Raw genomic sequence first — 16,729 nt, 5'->3', positions numbered from 1 at the left:
TCGTGTTGCTTTGTGTGAAAAGTGGTGTACTAGGATATTTCACCTGAGTGTGCCAGGGATGGCAGAGAGCCAGTGGCTGTGTTAAAAACAAGGAACAGCTTTTAATTAAGGAGGGAGAAGGTTTTGTTCTGCGTGCAACGAGAACGTGTTTGAAAGGCGAGATTGGTCACTGAAAGCACAGAGATATGCACAGGCTTTGAACACTTAATTTTTCCTGTGAAAACATTTTTTCCCCTTAAAAGGAAGATGTAGGTCCTGCCACTGGGAGTGACTGTTTGGAAAGTCAGTCGGGAGGAATGCACATGAGCTGAACTGAGTCAGGCTGTTTGTATTAACAGCTCCCTCCGAGCTGCTCTTGGTGCTCTTGCCACAGACACTGCAGGGGAGCTGCTTAAAATGATCCTATCAAAGCACGGGCAGAGCAATCAGAGGGAATTAACTGTTGTTTTTAAACTTTGCTGTTGAAGTTAGTGCAACAATTACTGTTGGAATCAGGATGGGCAGAGTGTGTTTGTAAAATCAGCTGAAGAGGTGAGGGGTCTCCCAGCCCCATAAAACACCGACGGAGCCGTAACACGCGTGAGCAGGAGCAGCCACAGGCATGAGACAAACTGGCATCACATTAAGGGCATCTGGTAATTATAAAGTGGCACTTTGTTCTCATGGTCACTGTCAAAGCCAGTCATCCCTTTCTGTTTCACTGGTTCAGCAGAAAGCAGCAACAAGGAAAATTTATCTTAATTTGTTAGATTAACCCAGTTTCTGTTTTCGCTCACGTCACAGACCCAGAATTATTGTGTGTGTGCGGGAGCCATAACTAAATACGAGCCCTGCGTATGTGCTTTCTAATCTGCTGCTTCTCAAACACATCCATCACCAGGAGCATCAAAACAGTGAACAGCCCTCGCAGAGAAAACGTAGGAATCCAAGGAGAGGTGTGCATCTCCATCTTCATTTTTTGTAATATTCCTTTTTTGTTATTTATTTGCGAAAGAGTGTGCTTGGGAAGAAAAGACGTTTCGTGTTCTCACTGTCGAAGCTTCCTTGGAACAAACAAAACCAGTATTGACAGTTTTAGGCATTATAAAAGCATAAATTAGAATCCAAAATAATAATCTAAATATTCTTTGTCTTCTGGTTTTTGAACCCTTTTGGCCACACCTCACGTGTTTTTAAGGTTTTGTCTGTAATCCTGCAAACACAGTCCCACAGAATCGGAGAATTCAGTCATGAAGTTTGCAGTAAAATTAAGGAACTTTCACCATCTTGAAACACCTTTTGAGTGAGTATAATGGACTTTTGATTTAACCTTTCTAGGTGTGCGGTTTCATAACTGGCCAGGAATGTTGTCTCTCCAGGGACCAATGTCCTGTGTTCAAACTTGTGTTCCTGACTACTTGTTTGGAGCACAGCTGGCTGCTGTCCAGGTGGGGAAAGAGGAGATGCATTAATCCAGATAAAAACAGGGTAGAATCCAGACAATTCTTAGCAGAACTAATGATATGGGTAGGAGGTTCTGCCTTGTTATCAAGGCTGTTACAATTTAGCATTGGCTCTTTGGCAGGGCATTGATTTACCCAGTTATCCTGCAGTCACATGGTCATCCTTTGCTGGAACAGGGCTTTTTTCCTAAGCAGTGGGATACATGTCCTTCAGAACCTTCAGTTTCTTCTATAGGGTGTCTTAGGAATGTGAGGCATTTTAATCAGTTTTGGATCAGTGTAATCTGGACAGCAGGACGTGGGTGACAGGTTAAGTTTCTATTTTTTGGTGAAGATGTTCCTCTGACCTGTGAGAGGAAGGGCTCTCGAATTCCTGGCCTGTTTAGGGTGGTTTCTTTCCCATGGTATCTTTGCCAAGTGCTTTCTAATTATGGAATGCGTGTTATTCTGTAGTTCTTTTGCAAGGCAGAAATAATGAAGATTATAAAAATCCAGAAAAAAAAAGACTGAGAGATGAACTTGACATCTTTTGCTTTTGGAATAATGTAGATGTGATCCACGCTGATTTTTGAGCAGCGTGAACCCAAGCCAGCATCTTGTACCTCCAGAGTTCTATTGTGCAGTGCAATCTGCACAGCACAGGGGAAGACTGGTTTGTTGATGTTGGTTTCATGAGGCCAAACTCTTGTTTTATTTGTCAGCAGAGCCACTGCTTGTGGGTGTAGCTCAGCAAGTCCCGCTCGGCTCTGGGAGCCTGTCGGAGCAGGGCTGACAGGAAAGGTTTCCAGTCCCCTTGCTTTGAATGTGAAATTGTATGCAGGGAATCAGCTGCTTATCAGCACCGAGCAGAGCAATCCCAGTGCTCTAATCCAGGGTTTATATGAGTCACTTCTAACTGGTGAGGCCTGGAAAACTTGATTCATACCTCTGCCTGTAGTTGCCTGTTGTAGTGATCCAGACCTTGCCAGCCATCCTCAGCAGAAATCACAGACAGGGGCTGGGCTCTGCTGCTGGAAAGGAAGAGTCTAGTTTTATCACCTTAATAATCCAGATCAAGATCTTTTAAAGTAAAATTATGCTGGTTATCTCTGCTTTCCAGCTATTTTTTTCCCCTCCTAATTTAGGCTAACCCACATGGAGGAGTGTTTTCCTCACCAACAAAAGTTGGGCAGTGGTTTGACTGCAGAAAAAAGCATTTTGAGTAAAGGTCTTGCCAGTGAATAAATAAATAAAAGGGTTTTCCTGCATTAAAAAAAAAAAAAAGCCAAGGGAAATGTGTAAAAAATGTACTTCTAAATATTGGGCTGTTGTATATTCTTCTCTTATGTGGCATTTTCAGTGATGTGTTCTGAGAAGTGTTAGGAGATGTAAACTAGGGGAAAGGAAGTTGCTTACATGAAGATAACTCTGCTAATACTTAAAATTGCAACAGGACTTTTATTGACTGTTTGGCTACAACTAGATGGATTTGAGGAGTGATGGTGGAACACTGACATTCTCCTCCTGAAGTTTTAGAGCCACCAGGCCACAGCTTTAATTATACCTGGAAAACTCCTGGCTCGGGGCTCACCGTTATGATTCAGTAATGGCTGATGTGGCTCAGTTTGGGAAATACAGCTTATATTGCCTTTGATCTTCCCTGTGCTCCTGCACTGAGATGGGCTTGGAGTATTATTATCCATTTCCTTCAGTGTTCTGACAGACCAAAGCTAAACCCACCTCTGAAATGTGTCCTGAGGCTGCCTCTGTTAATAACTCACCCAACTGATCGATGATAAGCGAATAAAAGTCCTGCCAAACTGTTGTTGTGCAAGCACTGAGAGGTCCTGCGAAGGATTTTCAAAATGGAGTGTGGTGAGGGCAGAGGAGCTGGTGGCTCCCCAGCGCTCCCAGAAGCCAAACTCCATCACAAATCCTTGGCACATTCTGCCTGTGCCGACTGACACCCACGGCAGCAGTGTGGGATCTCTGGGATCGGTGCCTTGGGCCAGAGCTAATTAGAGGGGAGTGCTGCACCCAACCACTGACAACATCTGCTACGTGTGCTCGGTTTTAAATAGCCTCCTGTGTGAATAGTGGCCGTGCATGGCCTTGGAGTGCTTTGCTTGGAAGCTTTTTAGCTTTTTGCTTTAAGTCTTTTTAGTTTAGAGCTCGACTTTACCCTTTCTGTAACAGAACTTGAACAGGATGCATTTTGATAAGAAGGAGAACAAACAAACAAAACCCCTTTTAAGCAGAGCTGACTGCAGGTGGTGCCAGTCATGAAACATCAGCAGTTAAACTTGAGAATGATTTCATGGCTCTGCCTGTTCAATGGTTAGAGAATCTGCCTGACAACCCATAATGTGAACTACCTGGAACACCTGAAGGGTGGTACCCTTTGGCTGGGCTTTGTAACAGATCTGTAGCTTTATTTGCTAGACTTTTAATTCATTTTACTATGACTACGTAGCTTAGTCCATTGAGGAACAAAATAATTAATAGAATCATAGAATAATTTTAGGTTGGAAGGGACCTGTGGAGACCTCTGGTCCAACCCCACTTCCAAGCAGAGCCAATTTAGATCAGGTTGCTCAGGCATTGTCTGGTTGAGTCTTAAATATCTCCAAGGATGGAGTTTCACAACTTCCTGGGCCCCCTGTTCCAGTATTTGACAACATTCACTGGGAAAAAGATTTCCCAATAACTCACTGGAATTTCCCTTCTTCCAGCTTATGTCCATTGTCTCTTGTTGTTTCACTTTCCACCTAATGCTAGCAAAGGTTGTATATACAGTATTTTTGACAGAATGCTCGTATCTCTGAAGGGGTTGGGTGGGGTTTTTCACACTCTTGGTGTAGCTGTGGCCATAAGTAATTTTGTGTGAGACCAAACTGATGGGCTCAGAGACAGCAAAATGTGCTGCTTGTATTTGCAAGGACTGGGGACTGAGAGCAGCAGTGGCTGGAGTGTGTCCTACGAGAAGGGTCTTACTTGGCAGTGTGAGTTATTTTGAGATGGGGACCTCAAGGACCTCCATACACAGCGTGTGGTTTTTGGGGGTGGATGCCTCAAAATGAATCTGGAATAAATTACTGCTGAGCCATTATGCTAAAGCCAGGCTGGACAGGCCTTGGAGCAACCCAGTCTGGTGGAAGGTGTCCCTGCCCATGGCAGGGAATTGGAATGAGGTGATCTTTAATGTTCCTTCCAACCCAAACCATTCTGTGATTCTAAGCCCTTACAAGGGCCAACAAAGCAAACTACATCCTACCCCTGGACGCTTTGTGATCCTTTGATTTGCTGAGAGGGTGATTACAAGTATAATTTTAAGTCCAGGGGTTTTGCTGTGGTTGGGGTGAGTTGGGGGTGGGGTGGGGAGCCCTCTCCATGCTGCTGTTTCAGTACAATGACTTGCTGTACCGGAGCATATCCTGTCTGTTTGCCGTGGTCTGTGTGCTGGGCTCTGCACCAGGTTTTCCAGCGCCTGTGATTACTTTTCTTTCCGTTTTTCCCTGTCATTGGGCAGCGGGAACTCCGCAGGCAGAGCACAGCTGACTTCTCTTGGACTGCCTCTCACGGTCTGTGCACGTCGGTCTCTCCTCGTTGGGAGGGGAGGAGAGTTCTTCGCCTTCTCCTTGGAAAACGCCCTCTCCAGGATGCTCCAGTAGGAGCTGGTGGGAGGGAGGGAGTTCTGACTGCACCGAAAATGTCATGAAAAAAAAAAAAAAAGGCAACTGACAGAAGAGAGAACTTGTCCTCAGATTGCTGCTTTTTGCAGCAGTGTAAACTAAGTGTCTGCAAGTGCTGCGGGAGCTGCAGGAGGCAAAAATGAAGTTCAGAGGCGGGGTAAGATTTATTTAACTCTTCTGGTGGCTTCACAGCTTTCAGATGTGTATCTGCTCTGAGAAGAAGGGGGAGATACGTTTTTGGGGTTTCAGGACATAAGTGAAATGCTTCAGCCTGCTTTGCAAAAGACCCCTTCACTGGAAAGTTATGTGAAAGGAGGTGAAATGGGATTAAAAATGCCAGGAAATACCTGCTTGGAGGAGGAAGCCAAGGTGGGAGTTGAGAAAGTGGGAAGAGAGGGGGAAAGTTGTGCTCTTAGCTAGGAGAGAAGAAAGGGTGGAGCTTTTTCTTGGGTGGAAGGGGTACGAGGATGGGAAGGTGCCGTCCTGGGGTTGGGCTCTGCTCCTGCCCTGCCCAGGGACCTGGGCTTCTGTCTCTGTCACTGCCATCCTAGGGAATGGCAGGAAATACCTGCTTGAGGACTCCCTGCCGCTCAGTTCCTCCAGGAATTTACTTTAGGAAAACTTTGTCCATGTTTTAGCAGCAACCAGAACGCCTGGCTCTGTGCACTGCATCTGCTGCAGCAGGACAACCTCGGGAGCTTGGGAAAATGAATTTGTGGCAAAAGATTGGGAGGACTAGCATTGTTACCTGGAGAAAGAGATGAGTAGGAGAGGAGGAAAAAACCCCACATATCCAGCAGTGCCACAGAGAAAGCAGCTTGTGAGTTCCCTTTTCTGTGTTGTAGCTTAGGAAGAGGGACATTAAGTTAAGTTAAAAGTTGCCAAAGAGATGCAAAGATTATTTTCATACAATGTATAATTGGGCCACGGAATTCACTGACTGTGGAAGATGTTGAGGTCAAGAATGAGGGAATGTTGCAAAAAAGTGTGTGGGCTTTTTGCCTGCTCAAGGCTTTAATTGGTAAACTTACCAAATTTAGGAAGAGAAGGATTGAAAGCGTCACGTCTGTAGATTTAAGCAATTCTCTGTTGAAGGTGAGTTAGCATGGGGCTGGAATATCCCATACCTGCTCTATCCAGAGATCCTTGCATGTTTTCCTGCATAGTCTGGTGTTGACCACCACCTGAGAAAGGGTCTTAGTGATGAAGGGAAGGGGACAGAGCTGTTGGAGGACCTGCTGAGTCCCTCCATACAACAGCACATCCAGAGGTGGAGATGACAGGGATTGAGAAGCCTGTGCTTGGATTTCTATTGGCAAGGGGGATGCTGGAGGCAGGAAACCTCCCTACAGCTGTGGGGATGGAGAAAGGTTGTCAGATGTGATAGGTGAGAGTGTGATAGGCAGAGGTGTTGTCTGGGGTGGCGCTTGATGTTCTCCGAGGGAACATGTGGGTGTGGCAGTGCCCTTCACATGCCCCGGGAATGCACGGGAGTGCTTGTTCTGTTTGGAAAGTTTTACTGTCTTTGAAAGACAGTCTGAAAATGGTTGTGTGGGGTGTGTGGAATCCAGTAGGGAAGGGGGGAGGGCAGAGTGCTGCAAGAGTGACGGGGTGAGCCCTGTGGTGTGGGCAGTGAGGGACCAAGTGCGGCAGTGACCGGAGCAGGGAACGGGGGTGCAGGGGGTACCACATTGCTGCAAGGGGCACGTCCATCCCTTGGCTCTTATCTGTGGGATAGCATCTGAGTTGCTGCCCCCCCTCACCTGCTCACTCTGATCAGCATCAAAACTCACTTGCAAGGGCAACAAGCTGAGGTTTTGCATTTTTTTGCCTTTTTTTTTGTTTGTTTGTTTTGGTGCTGTTTGTCTTCTGAAGCTGCTGTGGGATGCACAGGCCTGTGGTCACAGGTAGTACTGCCAAGCAAACTGTCAGCAGCAGCATCTTGTAACCAGCAGCAGCTTGTGTTCTCTGCTCAGGAGTAAAAATGTCAGCTCCCTAAATATAGAAATTCAGTGTATTTACTTTTCCAGCCCCAGTGATCTTTCTGGTTTGCCCTCATTCATTTTTCGTACTGCTGTTTTATATTTAGCCTGTTGATTGAAATATCAACCTTTCCCCTCTTAGAGGTAAACATTTTTCCTCTCCTTCAAATCAGTTCTTACAGCTACCTTTTCCTTTTCACTGCTAATTGCTTCTCTTCCTGCCTTTTACCCCTGCAAAGTAAAATGTAGAAAATATAATTATGTTATTAACATTGGACAAATGATATCACCTGCTTACCATGCATATCTCTGTGGCTTTGTTTTGTTTCTGGCCCATGATAATTTGCACTTTTAATTTCCACTGGAGCTCCTTAGATGGTTTCTTACTATTCTAAATCTTGCAGATGTCAAATGTCATTGATTAATGTATTGAGTCACAATTAATTACAGCAACATCTGCACCCACCATTGCTGTTTTTCTAAAGATTAAATTTTGCATTCACAGTTGTAACTCCTCACATCCTACCTGCATTTGATAAATACTTAAAATGATTCCCACAATGTGATCCATTGCTCATATTTCCTATTCTGCTTTGCATTTAGGGTGAGAGATTAAATGACTCTGTAGGTTGGAAAGTGAGGGAGGCAGAACTTTAACTCTGAGGTAGTTTGCTATTGAGGATATAACAAATCTTTGTGAGAGCAGAATAAACTGGCTTCCCCTGTATTTCCAATTATTTTAGGGTTTAAAGTGTTTCAGTTTGTCCCTACTTAAAATATGGAGGACTTCAAAATAATTACAAGAATTAGTCAAGGATGTAGCATTTCTATTTCTTTAATACAATTTTTGAATGGTGTATCCCGTAGTTAAATCCTTCCAACATCTGGTTTAGGATGGGAAGGGAAGTATCAGGGAGGGAGAACCAGGTTCTGAGCATGGCAAGTGCTCCCTGACTCCAGACATTCCATTGTTGGTGATGTATTGCTCTAAAACAAGCAAAACTAAAATGTTATTCTGCTATAAATGGTCCTTGAGTGGCAGCTGCTGACATGGTAACTTTTTTTGCAAGTTAAAGTTGTTTCCTTTAACTCTGCTGGTCTGTGTTATCAGAGTCATTACCTGGTTTTGATCCCAATCCCTCTGACAGTTCTGATTTTCTCAGGCTGTCTCTTGGGAAATCAGTTAAAAAGCAAAATAAAACATTTCCTCCTGTTATTTAATTTTTCCAACTAAACAAGCCAAACATGTGTCATATAAATAATTAGCTCAGCTCAGGTGGCTTCAGAACGGGCAGACAAATCCATGGGGTTGGTTGCAGAGGATTTTTATGGGAGAGCCAGAGCTGCCTATCTGGGAACCTTCTTTCCCACCCAGCTGTTGACTAACAGAGTTGGTTGTGTCCAAAATGTGCAGCTGATTTTCAGTGTGGCAGGAGGAAGGAGGGTCCTAAGTGGCTGCACTTCAGTCTGTCAGGGATTCGCTGGCAGACAAGTGCTTGACTAAGATCCCTTGGTTCCGGTCCACCTCCGTTGTTTTCATTATTGCTTTTTCCATGCAGAGGGAAAGGGGAGCTATCCCATTCTGCACCTCGGGAATTGAGGCCCTGGATAAAACAGTTGATTTCTGTCTGCTCTGCTGTCTAGCCCAGGCCGTGTCCAAACCCTTTCCCGGACTGTAAAGTGGAGTAGAAATCAAAGGAATTTTCTTTCCTTCCTGCAGCTTTGGCATGACAGTGAAGAATGTCAGACTATCCAGGAGACAAATGTTTTTTAACTGCCACCTCCCCACAAGGAGTTCGTTCTTGGTTCAGACTTGTATTGTCTTCCAGAATCTAATCTGAATTTCCCTTCCCACTCACATTTGGTTCTTGCCTGTTCTTCCGTTCCCGGCTTTGTAACTATTTCTGGAACCTGCAGATCAATCATCTTCCACTTGATACCAAGATAAAGGTGCCTCTTTCCATATGGCACCCGCTTCCTGTGGTTATTTAAGTGCAAGTCTCCTAAATGGATACAGTCTAACCTGTAAAAATACATTGCCAGAAGAAAATATTAAAAGATACATTTTTAGATGTTGAAGCAGAAATCCTGTTTACTTTGGGACTTTTCTTTCTAATTATGGAGTTTCCCTGCTCCATCCAAAACCATTCACTTTGAGAACTCCAGGTGTTTTCATGTGCATCACTCATGGATACTTCAGGAAGGAGAGGGAGTTGCTGATGCTCCAGGTGCTGCCTGTTCTCTCAGTGGTCAGCAGCACTTGTGTGTCTGGAATTGCTGTGCCAACATGGACTACCCAGGGACCCCTCTGGGAATGAGTCCTTCTTATACCCACTGAGCTGGATGTTCCATGGCCATGGACCAGCTGATGGACAAAGCCAGGGGGAACTTCTTGCTCTGTTCACATCAGCCCTGAAGCCCTGTGCTCATGGCAGAGTTACCCTCCATCTTCCAGCACACAAGAAAATTTCCCCAGTGTCCTCAGGCTGGCTGACTCGGATACTTGGGATTTTGTTGTGCAGAGCAAAAGGTCCTGTTTTTCATTGTTGAGGTGTATGAGCTCTCCAAGTCCTAAGCAGAGGAAAAACTTTATCATACTTTGGCATTTAGTTTAAAAGAAAAATATGTGTTTACACCTCCACAATACCATGTCAGCGATTTACTAGTTCAGTTTAGGAAACTCTTTGGTACAGTCTTGAGTGGTTTTGTAGTCCCAGGAGCTCAAAGGTATTTTCTGGTCTTGTTGACTCTTGTATGAATACAAAGAAAGGCTGGAACCTCAGCCAATGTAAACCTGGCTCTGCAGGCTGCATTCAGCAGCACCAATTTACACCAGCGGAAAGTCTTTCCCAAAATTTAATCACAGGGAGGGAAGAGGCATGTGGAAGTAGTACCGTGCTGGTAATTGCACTGGCCTGGTCCCCACCATTCGGGAGTGACGGCTTTTCCCTTCCTGGCTGGGAGCCACTGTTGTGCTGACGGCTCTGGAGAAGAGATTAAAAGCGAAGAGTGGGTTAAAATAGTGTGGGAATGAGTCCCTTGAAACGGTACCATGGGGTGGGTTTGAGAAATGTGGTGGCAAGAGTCAGCTTGTGCACTCTCGGGTAGGAGTGACCAGCAGGACAGCGGGTTTAGTGCGGGATGAAAGGCGAGTTTGAGGGAAGGCACGGGCACTCCTAAGCCCACAGGCACCAAGATCACATGGAGATTGCTCAGATTTTTGCAATTCACTGTTTGCAGCCTGTGCTGGGTGTGGCATTAGCACTGTGTATCCATCCTGCAATGCTTAGGATACTCAGCCTGGGCCTCCTTTTGATCCCTTTAGTCCGGGCTCAGCTGCACATGGTGGAGCTGACCTAGATAACTTACTGTCAGTGGGCACCTATGCTCCCTTTCCTCCTTTCCCTGGGTCTGACACTCACCCAATCCCACTGTAAGGTGATTGAACTCGCAGCCTGGACAGAAAACTACCAGCTTCTCTTTTCCTGGTCCTTGTTTTGCTGATTTAGTGAGTTGCATTAGTTTGGGTTAGAGGCAGGTCATTGTGTAAGCTGGTGCCAGGGAGGCAGCAAAGCCCAGAGGAGGGGACATATTCAGTTTGGTGCTGAGCTCTAGGCTGCACCTGACCTGCCTCTGAGGTGGTCATTTCACAAGCACTGAAAGACAGCAGGAACTGGCCTTGCAGCTGAATTCTTGCTCATCCCTGACTCCACTGTGGTTCCCCATCACCATATCTGTGGCCACTGCGAGCGATTACATGTGGAACCAGTGTGGGAAAATGACCTGAATTAAAGCAATTAAAAAAAAAATCAATCTGAGTTAGTTTTAATGCCTGTCAGATTTCCAGTCTATCTTATTGCACAAGCCAAAGGGTGCAGCTGCACAGAGGGCAGGAGGGATGGTCCCTCTGCCTGTTCTCACTGTCACGAGGGCTCGTCCACCACTGCACTCTCATAGCAGCTTCCAGAAAACTGATTTTCACAAGGAAGGGTCTAATCAGACCCTCACAATCTGTGTTCTTGTAATTATCTGGAATACATACCCCTACCACAGGGCTTTTGGAGTTGTCCAAGCTGATCTCTTGCCTAGTACGGGGCAGAGGATGTTGTAAGGGAACTGTACGTCAGCCGGGGGAGGTTTGGCACAGAGAAATCTCCAGGGGAGCCAGTGCTGTCCATAGGCAAACTGCTTTAATGGTTAATTAGCCCCACTGTAACAAATTTAACTCCCCAGACTGGGTTTTCTAGCACTGATTTACAGCCACCATATTTGGTGTCTGCCTGCTAACAGAAAATAACTAACATTTTAGTTATTTTAATTTATTCGGTGCCTTACTGTCACACTCATCATTCAGTAGGAACATATGGTCATCACTGTGATTATTTTTTCCTAACTAGTGTCTTCTTTCCCTGCTTCCTTCCTTCTGCATTACTGTTCTGTTTCCATTTTGCAAAAAGGATTTATTTGCACCTCCTTTTACATTGCATCTGTTGAAGTTATTGGCAGTCAAACAGTTAACACTGACATTTGAAGCTGGTGCTAGACTTGGACATATGCAATAAAGCAAATGAGCAAATGCTGGCACTGAGAAGTGCCTATTACTCAGCTGTGGGTTATGGCTGATGTTTATATTTGCATTGAACTTGGGCTTGGGAGGGTACAACACTGAGTAAAGTTTATATTCTGGAGAATCTGACTGCAGCACGTCCCCCGATGGGTAACCTGGTCACGTTTAATTACTGCTCAAAAGTTGCATTTAGTTGTGTTGTTTTTGGGGGAAGGAGGGGTCGGTGTGTTTTTTTCTTTCAAACAGACTGAATGAAAACTTGAGGTAGTTATTTTGTTCTCACAGAGAGAGTTGGAGTTGAATGGGAAGACAAAAGCGTGGAGGAAACCGAAGCTACTTGGCCTTAAATGCCTGTCCCAGGGGAGGCGGCCGGAGCGCAGCTCTGTGTGTTGTCAGTGGGGTGGGTTGGCTCTTCCCTCGCCTGGATGTGGACAGCTGGGATCAGTTTGTCCTGGGCCGAGGGAGTGGCTGATGAAAGAGCTGCTGAAACTGCTAAGTGACGTTTTCTGTGAAAGTCTTTAGGATTATATAAACTTGGATTAACTGTGCGAGGGTGGAAGTTTCTCCTCAGTCGTTTTTGAGGCAGCTGTGTTTTAAGGCTGTAGTTATAAACTTACCCACTTGAAAAGTAGTTATTTTCTTTTGGTTTTGCCTTTGTTCCCATTACCTTGTCCAAAACTTGCTCCAGGGCTGCACCACTCTGGCAGAAGAGTTCTAATTTCTAGGCAGAGTTTATTTGTATGTTTATCTCTTTTTCTTTTGCCAGTGTTATCCTTTGTCTCACTACCTTCCTTCTCCAGGGGTTATCCTTTTTCTCTTCACCTTGGCTAAGAGGGTAGAAGAAAACAACAGAGCATTTTGCTGAAGGTGTGGAGGAATTAGCTTGGAAAATTTGGGGCATTTTAGAAAGATTACTTGATGACAGTATCTGTGAATCCCTCCCAGACTGGGTCTTTCCAAGCTTAGAACTCAGGCCTTCCAGACCATGAGACTAATTGGAAAAAAGAAAAGAGGAAATCAAATGATGTTTCTTTGTGGTATTTGAGCCATTAGAGTGGATCTGGATTTGAGATTTCCAGAAGGAACTAATTTTCCTATCTGAAAACTGCTGGTTTCATGCAATCACTTCTGCCCAGGCACTGGACTTGTGAGGAGGAAGCCAGTTAGTACTTGTACAAATAGGCAAAACTGCATTTACCAGTCATTTACCAAATCAAAAACATCTTTTACCAATAAATGATTGGTAAGTCAAAACAACTGCAGGCTGAGGGAATTTACACCCATTTAGAGCCAAATTTGTACTTCAGCAGCTCTTGCCTTTATTACTGTTTAACAAAACTTCAGGTAAATTTTCTTCTGACCAAGGCTGGTTTTGTTTTTTTTCCCTGAACACCATCAGTCCCTGTACTCTGACCACTGTCATATCTTGAGAAGGAGAGGAGAGAAGAAAACCAGGCAATGTGAATCAGCAAAAGTCCCCTACATCATTGTGTAGGGTTTTGGGGCTGGACAACACTGTTGAGGGTCCAGCATTCCCAGTTCGTGATGCTGCTGCAGGAGAGGGTGTCTGTGTATTGCTCCTAGATGGGAACATCTGTGGTGTTTGTGCCAGCAATGGCAACATCCCAGAATATAACAACATTCTCTGCAGTGCATTAGTGCTTTAGGGAGATCATTTAGGAGAAGGGTTGCTTGCTGTGAGGAGTTTGCAAAGTAGGAAGGATTTCAGAGTATGATAAGGAAATGCAGACAGGTGTGAGGCAAATGGTTCAACACGTTGTATCTCCTGTCTCTGGTTTCTGTGGTGTCTCTCATCTTGAACGCCTTGTACATCATCTCTCTGTCGTGTAGAGATTTTCCGGGCAAGCAGCAACTGAGTCACCACTCGGTGCACATTTCCCCTCCCTGTTTTAGTACGTGAGGCTGAGTGAAGTCAGAAGTCAGCAGACGAGTGTTTTCCAAAGATGGTTGTGTCTGAACCCACATCACATCAAAAATGTAACCTTTAAAAGAAGGTCAGGGAATAGAAGTTGCTTGATGTGTGTTAGTGTCACAGTCTAAATTCAGTGGCGTGGGACGCAGAAATGCCCATTTCTCCTTTCTTCTAAATTTTCGCCAAATTTTCCCATTGGTTGTCTTGTAACAGCTTTTAAATTGGTCAGCAATGTGAAACTGTTTGCTTGTGAGATGAATCACCATTAGTCATAAAAGATTCCGTACCTCGAAACGGCTTCCCGTTGTGAAATGAGATAAGAGAGGTGGAGAGAACACATTTCAGTCCCACTCCTGCTATAGGATGCCTGGGAAAGGAAATCCAAGATTTATTCTCTTTATCAAATGCTTGTTTGATTGATTGATTTAAAGTTATTGGAAATCTAGCAGTAACTTTTCCCCCATGCTGTCTTGTCTTCCATCAAAGCAGTTGGTGTAAGCCAAGCGATCAGGTGTTGGTACACACCGAGTAGCGTTTTCAACAGTAGCGGTGGGATTGTTCTCATATCCATGGCTGTCCATGGATAATTGTGGTTCTTGTGGATGGGGAGAGCTGCTTGAAAACCACAGGTATCCCAACCTTCCTCTGCTCTTGGCTGCAGGGATTAGGAGCTAACGGCATCCGGCTGACCATGGAGAGCGCTCTGACTGCCCGGGACCGTGTTGGGGTGCAGGATTTTGTCCTGCTGGAGAACTTCACCAGCGAGGCAGCATTCATTGAAAACCTGCGGAAACGCTTCAAGGAGAACCTGATCTATGTGAGTGGCAGTGACAGACACCAGAGTGTTCATCGCTGACCTGAATGTGGGTGTTTGGTGCAGAAGACATACCCAGCTCTGCTCTGCGGTTGGCTTTGGAGGTGGTGGTGTCAACTTTCACAGACCATTGCTTGTGTCAGAGCTAGTCTGGGATACTGTCATGTTGACAGATGTAGGGACTCCCTGCAGTCCTCCCGTTGAGGTCTGCTGGCATTTACAGATTTTGCCAGCACTGAAAATCCGATTTTTACCATGTTCTTCCACATCATGAATTCACTCACTTCCAGCAACCCCAGACTTGAACTTGATCCTAAATGTATATCAGAAACAATCCAATATTCTTGCTGTTAGAAGCACTAAACCCGTTTGCAGGTGCTGTTTATCCAGCAAGGGTCCAGCAAGGATAACATGTCTGGCATAACTCCAGCAGTGTCACTCTCACAGCACTAAGAGATCACTGCCTCAGCACCCTTGGCCTGTTTGGAAGCTCCTCAGGAGCATCCCCAGGGCAGGCACTTGGCCTTCAGAGAAGTCTGAGCTCTCAGACTCTGCTGCCAGACTGTCTGTAACCTCCTTGCTTTTTGTTCTCTTTTCCAGACCTACATCGGCTCCGTTCTGGTGTCTGTGAATCCGTACAAGGAACTGGAAATCTACAGCAAGCAGAACATGGAGCGGTACCGCGGCGTCAGCTTCTATGAAGTTTCTCCTCACCTGTGAGTGAGTGGCCTGTGGGTAACAGAGCAGTTTTGTGCCATTCCCATGCAGGTGTGAGCAGCAGTGACGTGTGAAAACAAGCAAATAGGACTTTTCCTTGCACTGAAAATCCTAGGGATATAAAGGACCCTCCGGAGGGTGTGGTTTGGGGCTCTTTCTATTCCTGTTCCTGTCTCCAAAGAGGATGAGTTGCCTTTGCAAGAGCAGTATTTGGAAAGGGAGTCAGTTCCTTCCTGGCAGGACAGGAGTTCATTGTTCCAGGGTTACTTGGGGTCTCCGTGTCCGGGCCGTGAGTTTCCCCAGCACAGGGCTAACCAGGGGAAAGAGTGTGTCTGTTGTGTGTGGGTTTCTTTCCTACCTCTGCTGGTACTGCCTGACCAATATTTATCTGGTATTTCCCTTGTTGCTAAGATACCGTCAGCCTGTTGGAACAAGGAATGTATTTATTTACATGGTCTGGCCTGGTGAGTGTTCCCAATTTCCCATTTGAAAAAAAAAGAAAAAAAATTTGAGGTTTAAAGTTATTTTTGAAAGCATTTGAATTTTTTTGTCAGACTGAATGGCTGAGAGCTGAGGCCACATGGCTTCAGAATGTTTTCTTTCAGGACCAAGGGCCAAATTCTGAGCACCTCTTGGAGGGGTTTTTATGTTGTATTCTGGTTTGGGGGTTTTTTTAAGAGGTCTTGGAAGAGTAAATGATATTTTTTTTGAGTGAACTATTTGGGTTGTTTCTTATTGCTGGCACGTAGCCCAGGAGAGTAAACAAAACAGAATGCGCTGCAAGCACAGAGAGGGGGAGAAACACCATTACTTGGGAAAGTCTAAACACTTGAGGTTGTATTTTTTAATGGTAAAAATGTGATTTTTATTGTGTGAACCTACGTGGGGGAAAATTAAACCTGAAAAAACCCTGCATTCAAACCTCCTCAGTTCTCCCCTTGGTGTAGATGTTCCACTTTGGCCAGGGTGTTCTTGAAGGGCTTCTGTGTCCTTAGATGAGAGTTTTGGGACTCTCTGGAAAATCCTTGGGACTGTGGCTCCTTTTTTCTGTGTGCAGTAGGTGCAGGACTGAGGATGATGGCAGTGCTCATGGATTGAAGCATTAAGCAGATGTGCTTTAATTCCTATATGTGCTACACTCAAATCACAGGGCAGCTGATTATTTCTTAGGCTGTTCTCTTTTCTTTTAACTAGTCCTGTAAGAAGTTGTAAAACATGCAGCTCATAAGTAAACCCTGGAGAACTGTAGTGCTGGATACCACTGCTGCTCCCACTGGGAAAACAGTGTTTTTCTTAACTGTTTTTACCCTTCCATTAAACCCCATTGCATTATTTATTTCCATTGCATTATCTGATGATGTATGCATTTAAAATTACTCTGAGGAGCATCGAAATGCCCTGTCTGCAGTGTGGTGCTCTGAGCTTTTCCTTTTACAGTAATTCAGGTGTCTTTTTTCCCTCTTTCTCCTCCTTTAAACTGATTCTAGAAAGCCAGAATTCTTCAAGATGTCTGTTCCAGTGTCAAACTAGTTTAAGTCTAGGCCTGAGCTGTGGGTTCTCTGGGAAGTGCGTCACGTTCAGAGGAGGAAAGTTATCCCTATGG

The 16,729-nt window shown here is 45.1% G+C and overlaps 1 protein-coding gene across 5 annotated transcripts in view; it reads left to right on the top strand.

Annotated features, from left to right (window-relative positions):
- The window catches only part of MYO1C (myosin IC), a 52,599-nt gene that overhangs the window by 18,611 nt on the left and 17,259 nt on the right, over positions 1 to 16,729 (top strand). For 2 of the 5 annotated variants that reach the window (XM_018076755.2, XM_018076756.2), the window contains exons 2-3: positions 14,257 to 14,412; positions 15,010 to 15,125. In XM_018076755.2, the coding sequence (XP_017932244.1) occupies positions 14,287 to 14,412; positions 15,010 to 15,125 (242 nt within the window). In that variant the 5' untranslated portion in view covers positions 14,257 to 14,286. Of the gene's footprint in view, positions 1 to 3,488; positions 3,511 to 4,996; positions 5,271 to 14,256; positions 14,413 to 15,009; positions 15,130 to 16,729 lie in introns of those variants that run through there. The other 3 variants (XM_018076757.2, XM_008930429.3, XM_018076758.2) reach the window with 3 other exon arrangements.

Source organism: Manacus vitellinus, unplaced genomic scaffold (genome assembly GCF_001715985.3).
Source record: "Manacus vitellinus isolate BGI_N305 unplaced genomic scaffold, ASM171598v3 scaffold_32_pilon, whole genome shotgun sequence".
Classification (NCBI taxonomy): Eukaryota; Metazoa; Chordata; class Aves; order Passeriformes; family Pipridae; genus Manacus; species Manacus vitellinus.
The sequence above is the reverse complement of the archived record's forward strand: the minus strand, read 5'-3'. Positions and strand labels throughout refer to the sequence as shown.